Source organism: Hyposmocoma kahamanoa, unplaced genomic scaffold (genome assembly GCF_003589595.1).
Source record: "Hyposmocoma kahamanoa isolate Upper Pololo Valley unplaced genomic scaffold, ASM358959v1 81, whole genome shotgun sequence".
Taxonomy (NCBI): Eukaryota; Metazoa; Arthropoda; class Insecta; order Lepidoptera; family Cosmopterigidae; genus Hyposmocoma; species Hyposmocoma kahamanoa.
In genome coordinates this window covers 7,440,412-7,452,317 of record NW_020654080.1, presented here as the reverse complement: position 1 = coordinate 7,452,317, position 11,906 = coordinate 7,440,412, and the positions used below count along the sequence as shown (strand labels likewise).

Below are 11,906 nucleotides of genomic sequence, written 5' to 3'. Positions count from 1 at the left end.
TTGTAGGCCATACAAATATTTCTCCCGGCCCGGGAATCGAACCTGGGACCTCTGCGTGGCAGTCCGGCATGGTAACCGTTCGGCCACGGAGGCAGTTACATTAAATACAAACTACATTAAAATTTATTAATTAACAAAATTACATTAAATACAAAATCAACTTTTTGAATGGAATTGGAACTTATTACAAAGGGAGCAAAAACTTAAATCATTCTAGGTATAAAAAACGGCTATAAGTATTAGAAAGAAGCCGCTGGCTAAAACCGTATATCGTGATGTAACTTATAGGCGTGACAAGGTCACGGAAGTAACAGTCGTGACAAAATCACTGTGATTTTTTTGGAACCGGAACGACAGTCACGGCGATAGAAATGTAACGCTATTCCCCATGTCTATCCAAAAGGTCCAGAAGCGAATCTGTCAACTTTGACATTTCATTGACGGACGGCGGTGTTTGTTGCCAAGCGTGAATAACGCACAACTAGTGATGGGCAGCAAGGATGGAAAAAAATAGTCTAAGATTGAAATAGAATTTTCCACATTCGTCGTTAACAACTGTCAAAAGTTGAAGTTACTGAACGAAATGATGGCGCCAATAAAAAAGGAAAAAAACCGGCGGGCTTTTGAAGTTTCAAGTACTGTTTAGTTTCGATTAATTTTATTTTATATATATTATGAAGAAAATACGAAGAAAGAAATAGTAATGAAGAAGTTAGAATTATATTCCTTATTTTAAACCAAATTACAAAAGAGTTTATCCTGAAAAATAATGGGATTTAAGTGAAAGTGAAAACATAAATATTGACTCCCGCCGCTTAAAAGATTATCTTAAAATCCTATACGAGAGAGCTAAGTTATATAAGAGAAAGTGAAAACATGTGAAAATGAAGACATGGCTCCAAGAACTTGTATCCAAGCTAAAACTCTTGAAAAAAAACAATAAAAAAAGGGTTTATTTTCGTTGTAGCGAAATCAATAGAAATCTCTTTTTTCTTTGGGTGGATTTTTAAGTTTATTTTATAATTCACGCTAACTTCAAAAGATATTTGTAAACGTAGAACATAATATAATAAGCCCTTTCGAAATGATATTTTTCCAGGTTTTGGGGTATTTTCCGGAAAAATGTCTTCTTCTTCTTCGTTTTGCTTAATGGCGGTTCCTTCTTTTTAAGATTTTGCCAGTGTCGAGTTTTCCGCTTAGCAGAATGTAGATTATGTTTCTGTAAATATGGCCGCCACAAAGAGGATAGGCAAATTGAGGCGGCGTGTTTGGATTGACTCGGGATTCCTTAAAACGGGCCGATATGGGTATTTTAGTTCGAGATTCGTATAATTTCACGTTTTAATCTTCGATTAAGGCACAATAGCACTATCCTATTCCACTTTAAACTAGATTTCACAAAATAATTGAAAGTCAAAATAAAAACGACACTTTTCCCTCCAAAAGGTCCAGAGCGAATCCGGAAAAATGTCTGTTACGTATTTGAAATTTTACGCACCAAGCTTACACATTGACGGGTCTAGTACCATTGCTATTGAGGCGATATTCGAACAAAAGTGCATAGCATGATGTGCGGTCGACTACCGTTTAATTGGGAGTTTCGTTTCTTTTTCATAAGAAGAAAGCAACACACAAGTGTTTGATTGATTAACTTCATTCATTTTAGATATAAATAAATAATATTTTGATCATCGTCCGAATTATTAGTGTAAGATAAACCAGTGACACTACTGCTTTATGTTTCTTACCTACACCGTTATTTTTTGCAACAAATATACACAAACATGGCACACGACTCAAACGCTTATTCAGTTAATACACTACCCGATTTCAAGGGACCCTAACTAACACAAAGGGAAGAGTATTAAGGGTTAGGGAGACTTATTTGGGCGACTTATATTTTAAGAGCGGCGCCCTAAATAGGGCCACGGCCACCCTTGACGCAGGGCCCTTGAAATCGAGTAGTATAATAAACGTTTAACAAACGTGGTGTACTTCAGAAATTAGAAAGATATACTGCACAGAGTGCTTTACTGAATGCGTGTATACTTAAACGTTGAACATGTAACGTTTTCACTAGAGATGGACCGGATAGTGCATTGGCCGGATACCGGGTATCCGGCGTGCGCCTAGGCCGGATAGCCGAATATCTGACCCATTGCTGTAAACATGTCGCGACCGGTTTACAGTGCGCATCGTCGTGACTGATTGATTAGTGAAGGATTGCACTTAAACATTGACGATTCTATATATATTGTGGTCACTTGATTTTTATTAAAACGATTAATTTATTCCATAATACAAACAAATACATAACAGAAAAATGTCAACAGTGAAAAAAAACCAGAAATTTGGCAATATTTTAATATTAGTGCTGTTCGTTTGTTGTACCGAATACAAATTTCTCGCGGTGGAAAAGAAATCATCACTCTTAGGCTATATTAACATTTCTATTTGTTATAGGCCTAGCACTTTTATTTATTATTATTATTATTTTCTTTCAATTTAATTTCATTAATTTGTTTGTGATCTAACTAATTCTAATCCTTGATACAAGATATGCCAAAATATTTAATCTACTTACACGTTTCATTATTGTAGGTAACTATTGTATTTGAATACAGTTCAAATCGACCGTGATCGCGATCCTTTCATTTGGTCGTCTGGCAATAACAATAGTACTTAAAATTTTACAAAGTTTGCAAGACTTTATAGTAAAAACTGTCCTCTGAAGCTGGTCTCGTTTATGAAAATAAATAGGACCAACTATTACCACTTAATGCAGAAAAACTGGTCTTCATCCACCATAATTTGCATTTATTGAAATTTGACTATATATCTAACTTCATAGTTCTTTCCGTGGCAAGTAATAAACATATTGTTAACGATCCTGTAGCTACTATTTATCCTATTACTATCATATTTAATCAATAAATAAATTTATTTGGCGTACTGATTGTGAATTTTTCTCAGTTTTAAACATCCAGTATCCGGCCGGATCCGTTTCATCTCTAGTTTCTAGTTATCCTTTCCTAAATGGACGGGTCGTTTTCAGATAACATCCAAAAAATTGTCCCTTTCAATAACTTTTATGTTATTACATGAATGCTAAGCATTATTTCTTTACTGTGATTGCTTTGTTACACATAGAAAGACTATTTTACTACGTCACAGATTACTGTGGTGGTTCCTTTTGACACAAACGAAAGTACTAGATTTATCTTTCCAATGATCCAGAACGAAGGAGTCGTATGTTAAACTGCCTCAGTGGCGGAAAGGTTGAGGTCCCGGGTTCGATTTCCAGGCCGAGAAAAATATTAGTATGACCTACATTTATTTCTCTCGTGAGTTTGGGTGTAATTTGTGGTTGTCTACCTATGCGTGTGTCCATGGCACCCGCGACACAGGGTTTACCTAGTGCGGAGCTATGAGTGTGTTCTAAGTTCAACCATATTTCCTAAATAAAAAAACAAGGTTATTTCTTTCACGTGATACTTTATTGCTATATCATATCTATGTTCTCTTTGGTACTCCGAAACTGTATCCTTTTACATTTTTACAAAAATTTATCATAATTCTCACTTCTAAAACTGGCCGTTTCACAAAAAATAACAGGTTGTTTTCTTTGGTGTCAAATAAAACAAGCAAACAAAGATAATGAAAAAAAATGCTGTCCACCTATTTTAAAATTTTTGCATATTCAGTTTTTAAATGGTTTCTACATAAATATTGTGGTACTTACGAGCAAATGTAAAATATAGTAAATGTAATATGATTGACCTTATTATGATACAAAAAACAATTATCCTCTGAAGTCATTTAAAGGGCACAATTTTATTGCGTTTAAATATAAAAAAAACTTGTTTATGCTGTAAATAAAACCAATTGTTTTTCCTCTTTTAATAATACTCTCACGGAATGCTCACGGACAATACAAACAAATTCGAATTGTTAAAAATCTTTTTCACAATTTTAATAAAAATGTTTATTGGTAGGTCAATGCCTGTACGTAAACTTTATTCGGCGCATTGAAAAAACCCTTTGTGCTTGCTAGTTTAATTATCATATTATTTTCAACTTTGATGGCCATTCTATTCGGTGTCTAACTTTATTACTGGCGACTTTATTTATATTGTTACACTCAATGATAACGTACGCACTTCGCGTTCAAAATGAAATTATATTCTTCCCATGAAATGAAACCTGGGACCAAAACAAACTGCAGCATTCTATGAAGTGAGACCTTTGGAGGTGGTGAATGATACTGTGCACAATATAGTGTACTTATAATACTACTATTATAGGTAAACTTATACATAGTTATCTATTTTTCAATACACCATAATATTTTCTTATTAGGTAAATAAATACCAATATGAACTTAATTGCAAATTTTACAATAAAATTATTAGATTATTATGTAGTCGCTAAATAAAAACAATTTAAAGTAACATAATTAATGGCACTGGAGGATAATAATGAAATAACAAATTAAAATTTTAAAAAGTATTTTAAATTCGAATTTTTATCCAACAAAAGTTAGTAAGTGAAAAATATATAAATTACAATTAAAAACTTACAATTTAATAGACAAGGCACCAATCCCCAATTTTCGCTTTTTGGTCACAAATAAAAAATTCACATTTTTGTTTTAAATACACGTTTCGTTACATGATTAATATAAAATACATGCATTCTAAAAAACCTCAAACAAATGGCACAATCATTCTTCAACGGAATGATAAATAAAACTTAATCACTACACATACACAGTATAAAATTATTTAGAAACTACAATATTCTCCAATGAAATTTTCACCTTACAGCAACACTATCATAATATGTGGCCCTTTTCTTTGGAATAATCACTTGGTTTTTGTATGGCAAATCACATTCATTAATTGGATAAAATAGTCACTACACAAACGTCTAGTTACGCAATATTGTCAATTTGCTATGCACTATTTTCTTAACTAAATAAATTAAAACAATGTTATTTTCATTATTTGTTTGAGCTTTTCGCTCAATGTCAGTGGTATTTTTTGAAAACGCTGCCTACTTCTTCTGAGTAAGGCCCCGTGACTTCTAGTTGAAATATAAAGACTAATAACAAAGTCAAGAAGACATCCATCGTGCTTGACACTTTAGACCGTAGCTTCCCAAACTTTTTGACTCAACGCCCACTTAGGCAAGATAAAAAAATTTCAACGCCCACCACCAAAAAAAATGATTGAAAACACGTGTATTTTATATCAACTTAATACAAGGAACAAAATTATATATTTGTAGTGCAGTTTTCAAAGATAATTCAGTTTTTCTTTTAAATACGGTAGCACCACCTGGGCAGCTTCAACTCCCCCAATGACTTCCGAGGTCCCTAGGATTCTTCAGCGCCCACTGGGGGCGGTAGGGACCACTTTGGGAAACTATGCTTTCGGCCATTCTTATCGGAAGCGATATAGCGTTGAATTTAAATCTTATATGTCAAGCTTGAGACATGCTTTTGTACGTAAAACAACAAAGAGTAGATCTGGTGTAAGTTTGCCATATGAGCGAAACGACATTTGATCTACATAAGTCCTTTCTTTGCCTGTGTTAGTGCTGGCTAGTTGAAATCTGGATTCCAGAATATATCATACTATTTTCAAACTTAGTGAACCAGTTTGCATTCACAAAAGTGTACAACCAAATCTACACCAACTTTTACGCCAGGTATCCTTAAAAATTTATGATTTCGCTTGATAAATCAAATATTCTTATCGTGAATCTAAAATAATATTATTGCGTCCTTAATTCTATCTATAATTTATTTCTACACAAAATAGTGATTTCTTAAATTTTAGAAAATTTAAAATAAATAATAAAATGGGATATTATTGCAAAAAGTGAAAATATTTCTTAAAAAAATGGAGTAATAAATAATTAACGTTTTGACAAGTTAACACAGAGAGTCAATTAGAGTGTATTAAATTTAAAATAGCAGTAAGTAATTAAAATTGTTTTTATCAGTTTACAATAAAAGATTATCACTAACCATTTTTTTATATATGTAGTATGCGACACGTCTGTCCATAACAACTGTAGTTCCGCTATAGAGCTAAATCGCATCATCAGATCTGAGGGGCACTGCTATTGCGCCCGTCACCCTGTGACATAAATTGACAAATCCCATATGTCTGTAATTTCACCAAAAAATATCGTTGCTTTTCTAGAATACTGGCCCAAATCAAATTTGTTATTTTTTTTCACTTATTTTATTCCACTACCTACTGTATTCAGAATGTGTTAAATGTTATTTTGACTAAGACACTGAGCTTTTTATTGATTAAATAATGACATGACAACATTGCGCAGGAACACGATTCGACGAATTTGTGTATAAAAAACATTTACTTTTTTTAAATATCTTTCCTGATGAATTAAGTGCTTCGAGTGCTTCCTCACGTTAGACCCTTCTCCTGTGTAAATTTATTTTAAAAAAAAATAGTTCTGTAATAGTCTGTGTAAGTTCTCTGTTGTTGTAGATTCGCCTGCCAGTGAGTTCTGTCGCAACTCACCGGTCAAATTTTGAGTAAAAAACGCGTGTGTTCCTTAACTTGACATTGGCGGAATCATCGATGAAGTTATATCATTTTAAAGAAGAAGTGCTTTCGAGATGAGATACTATTCTAGAAATCCATCGATGTTTATATTGACATTCATAACAACACTTTGGACATTGCTGTTGTTACAATCAAACGCACTGACAATAAAAAGGTCTGTTAGCAGACCATTAAAATAGTTAAATTGTTAAAGAATGTAACTTTCTTTAAATCTTCTTATTCAAGTGTTGTGTTAGCTTGTCAAACTACAATTATTGCAATGCTTACTTCATAAAATAAATACGCACACATAATATAAATATTAAACGTTAAAAAAATTCTTCAAAAACTTTTTTACAAAAGTTGAGATAATGGATTTGACCTTTGCAGTATTGCAGAATCGTAAAGTACTAATTCTTCCTATTGACAACATGTAAATTACTGTCAAAACCCAAAATTAGAGCAGCAAGTCACACTCAACGTCTAAAGCGACTAACCGCTTAAGAGAAAGACAGCCGCGTTGATGTCCGGTCTTTCCGTAGCTTCTCGTTTGCACTATTAACTTGGCAATTAGTGATTATCTGTCAAATATGACGGTGTTGCCTGCTTATCACTGTTATGAATAATTATCTGTCAGAGTTTGTGGGTTTAAACGGCAATACTGAGCTGGAAAGACCGAACATTAATGGCACTGGACTGTCTTTCGCGTGGTTAGCTGACTCGATTAAAAACTATTCTTACTCTTTATCCTTCTTTTCGTCAGTCAATAAGAAGAGCATGTCTTCTGTAGTTTTATTCTCGCCCCTAAACTTTGTCAGCTGATGTTTTGGTACTGTGCCGTCAAGCAACATCTCGATGTTGTTCCGGAGGCGTACAAAAGAAGTCAAGGATTTGTCTTTACATGGTGTATAACCCATTGCTGTTAAAGATTCCTCCAAAAGATCATCTATGAGGCGCTTGTTGAAACCTGTAATATTTATTAATTTATAATTAATGAAAATATACAATAAATCAACTCGCAGAAACTTATAGAAAACAGCAACTTGTAGAAATTTGAGTTTGAACACTGTTTAGTTTGATATGTCGTTGACAATTCTTAGCAATCTTCATAGATTTAGTATAGGTATATACTAAATCGATGGTAATCATACAATCATGTTATATAAATGAAATTGTAAACTGACCATACAAACAATGTTGCGTAAACACAATTAAAATTGTCAACGAAAATGTGTTCAAACTTTAAATTTTACTAGATATTTTACACGTGTGTTATATTTACAGTTGAATTATGTATACAGGGAAGTTTACATGGCATAGATAGAAATGTCTCTGTATTGCTTGAGGACAGAGTTGTACACATAGCATCAGAACAAATTGATAACAAAATTACCTTGAAGCAGTCTTATAGTAAGATAAGTGACATTTAGAACAGTCACACACGCGCGATTTTAAGCAGCGATACAAATGCGCGATTGCATCGCTACACTTGGAATTTATAGGCGATTGGATCGAAGCAAGGGCCCGTTTTTATCGATGCAGTCGCGCGTTTGCATCGATGCAATCGCCTGTAAACCGAAAGTGTAGCGATGCAATCGCGTTTCACGAACGCGCGTTTGCATCGCTGCTAAAAGTCGCCGTGTGTAACCACTCTTAGGGCGTCCGCTGAATAGTACGGGTGCATTTGGCGTGAGAGTTAATCTTTAATTATATTTTCAGAGGTTGTGATAGCTATAACCAATTAACTTGATACACAAAATCAATTAAGAGGGAAGCGCTCGTTCGAATGTGAATAATTTATAGAATTAACCAAGCTACGTTGAGCTTGCACGCCCTACACACCCAGTTCGTACTGCGAAAGCCTTTGAATCTTTTGACCTCCACCTTAAAATCCTCGTCCATTATTATCCTAATATTTATGTATGTAATATGTATTCTTTCACCCTCAATCCCAAGTTCATCCCATCACCAACCGACACCGAAAACATTAACAACAAAATGGGTATGAACTCACAAAATTACCAAACTCGTCGTCGATGTCTCCTTACACAATCACAAGAATGTTGCTAAAATAAAAACCTTGATGAATAAGCTATGCTATGGATAACGTGCTTTGATACACTTCAACAATAAGCACACAAATACACTTCAACTCTCCAAATTGAACTCTGTCGTTGTGTAACAGTTGGTTCAAAATCTTACAACCATCACAGTGTAGATAGGACATTTTCTATTTGAAGGGTAGTGAACATTATGATCACAGGAATGGGAGTGTCGTAATGTGTTTTTAAAGTAGATAATGAGGGGACACGTGTATTTGAAATGACTGTGCATTTTGTTACTTTCATTGTTATTGTGACCAAAATTGAAATGAGCGTTGGGTTTAGTTATATATGGATACTATTTTATCATTATAATGTTCTCGTTGATGTCTAACACAAGAAAAATACAAATATCGAAAAGAATTTTTAAAGATTCTATTGTAGAGGCCGAAATTCTGTGAAGTAAAAGAAAATTATGAATTAATTTGCTTTTAAGTAAACACGTTGAAGTCATTTACGAGGAAAAACGCAAAATCAATTGTCATTTGTCATATTATATTAATACAAGGAAACGCGTTTATTTTTATCTAAGCAAGTTCCTCTAGACGTTTATTAAAAACAAGTTATCTAGCAACTACTAATTTCTGAGAATAATTACGAGTATGTTATCATATGAGTAACATGTGCGCTCATCGGATGTGGACTGCCTGGCTGTTATCTCATTATGTATTTAACCCGATTTTAAGGTAGCGCGGTATACAAGTGGAAGGAGGGAATTTTAATACCTCCGCAATACTGAGATATGTACGAGAATATGTGTAGAATACAGGGATATAGCAAACTCGTTGATGTCTAATGTATAGGATAAAAATTGTGGATTTAACATGTCTCTGAAAACACTAATGTTTTAAAGAAATGTGATTAATGAAGTACTTTTATGGATTCCTGTTATTGGCGCACACACAGGAAGCAATGTATGCTACACTCAATAAAAAACAGTGCGTACATTACGAGTGTTGTGTCTTAACTTTAGTAGACAATTAATAAAATGTTCTCACCTAAATATTTGAGTTTTGTTTTCGACGCAATCATCGTGAGGAGCAGAGCTAGTAGATACCTCATGCGGGAGATGCTCATTACTGACTCAACTTCTATTTCTTCACCTTGTACCGAAGTTTGGTCCTGCTCTTTGAAAGCAAGGTCATTGTCCCCTACAGTACATATCTTAGAATGATCCTCTAACTGTGTCTTGCGCTTGAAAAAATGCTTACACTTTTCACATTTATATGTTGAATCTTTCCCATGTATTTTATACATATGAGTCTTCATATGCGGTAGTTGAGAAAATGTCATTGGACACATGGCACAGGCAAATGGCTTTTCCCCAGTATGCCTCCGTATATGAAGCATGAGTGCATTAGAATGACTAAATGGACGCTCACAGATCCTGCAAGTATATGGCCTGGCACCTGAGTGGCATCGTCTATGTACAGTCAGCTGTGTGGACTGTTTGAAGGCCATCTCACATTCAGGACATTTATAGGGACGGTTATCTTCATGTACCCTCAAATGTTCAGCCAAGTGCCCAGTTAACTCCTTATAGCAAATGGGACATTGAATTCTATGACCACTATGGCTCACCATTACATGTCTTTTAATTGAGTTAAATCTCAAAAAACCTTTACCACATTGATGGCAAATATATTCCTTTGTTTTTGTATGTATCTTCATATGCATTTGTAATTTGTATCGATTACCCAATTCCATTTCACACAGGAAACATTTATACACACTACCGACTTCAGAGTGATGAGATTTTTCATGTTGATCTAATAGCATTTGATATGAAAATGTCTTGAAACAATAAATACATCTATATTTCTCCGACTTCACGTGACTCGCTAAATGTAGTTCTAAGTTTTCTTTCATCAAAAATACTTTGTCACATATTCCACAAAAGTGATATTCGGGCTGTGTGCGCAATTCAGAGTGAATTTTCAGTAAGTGGCGTTTCAAAGTGGTTTTATTTCGAAATTTCTTTTTACAATGTTCACAATTATGACTCGGTTGTACTTGGTGGTTAGTTGCCTTGTGCCGAGTCAAAGAAGTTTTGGTGGAAAAGTTTTTGTCACACAAGGGGCAACTGTACACTGACAATGTGAGTACAAGGCCATTGCTTAGAGTCACTTGTTTTTTCCTTGGTTTTTTAGGTTTATTAAGAACTTTGTATTCCTCAGGCGCATCTGATTCAGTATCTTTTTCTACTCCCCGATCTTGCTTAGCTATCTTACGATGTTTCTTTGGATTAGTTTCTGGGATTTCCTCTTCATCATTCTCGGGTGATAAAGCGTTTTTCATTTGGTTTATTACATCTTTTCTCACTTCTTTATCCATAGTAAGATTTTCTTTTGGCTTTTTGTTATCACTTTGCTTCTTATTTTTTGGTTTAGTGACATTTTCAGTTGTGCTCTTGTCAGTCACATCAGATATCATATGTTGTGGGTCCTGACTATGTATGTCCGTGTTTTCATTGTAGCTCACTTCAATACTATTAATATCAACTGTTTCAAACTCAATATTTTGGTCACTAACAGCAGAGTCATTATTGTTGTTTTTTATTTTCTTCTCACCATTAGAGACTATGTTATCATTCATTTTTCTCTTCCTCTTAATCAGCAATTCAGTTTTTAGGATTGGTTCAAGAACTTTAAGCCGCTCATCTGTCTTCTTTCTGATGCGTCCACTTCTTGTCAATATTACCTGCTTTGATATATCATTATTACTATCAGAGGTCACACATTTTGATGGTTTATTTATTTTAAGTGGTTTCTTAGTGGAAGCACCTTTGGGTGCTTTTGCTTTGTTGCTCCTTATGTTCGCCATGTTACATGTTATTCTACTCTAAACGACCAATATTCAAGCCCGACTTTGTATTTTTTGTACTAATTGTTATAGCGTTGAAGTGAAGCGTTAGGCTAAAGACCCGCCACCGTGTGTAGTAGTAGCTAAACTAAGTTAGTAGTATGTAGCCGAAGGAAATATCTGGGCGTTAGCTTACTTACGTGCGCTGTGCAAACAATATTACTATTTCCATAATCACCTCTAACACTACGTGATAACGACTGTTTAAACAATGCTCCGCTAATGTGTGAAGGACGAAAGCCTTTTGTCTTATAACTTGCTTATTAATGAGAGCATCTTCGGTTACCTTGCACGATCGCACCGTGCGTATTATAACGTCGAAAACAAACACTAAACCTTGAAACCTGTTATTGCCTCGTCA

At 34.4% G+C, this 11,906-nt stretch overlaps 1 protein-coding gene across 1 annotated transcript; it reads right to left on the bottom strand.

Annotated features, from left to right (window-relative positions):
• Positions 1–6,653: 6,653 nt before the first annotated feature.
• LOC113234033 (zinc finger protein 181-like) lies at positions 6,654–11,668 on the bottom strand. The gene is made up of 2 exons (XM_026469258.1): positions 9,682–11,668; positions 6,654–7,548 (listed from the first exon to the last, which is right to left on the bottom strand). Exons 1-2 carry the CDS (start codon positions 11,504–11,506, stop codon positions 7,319–7,321), a joined length of 2,055 nt encoding a protein of 684 aa, XP_026325043.1. The 5' UTR covers positions 11,507–11,668; the 3' UTR covers positions 6,654–7,318.
• Positions 11,669–11,906: the final 238 nt, after the last annotated feature.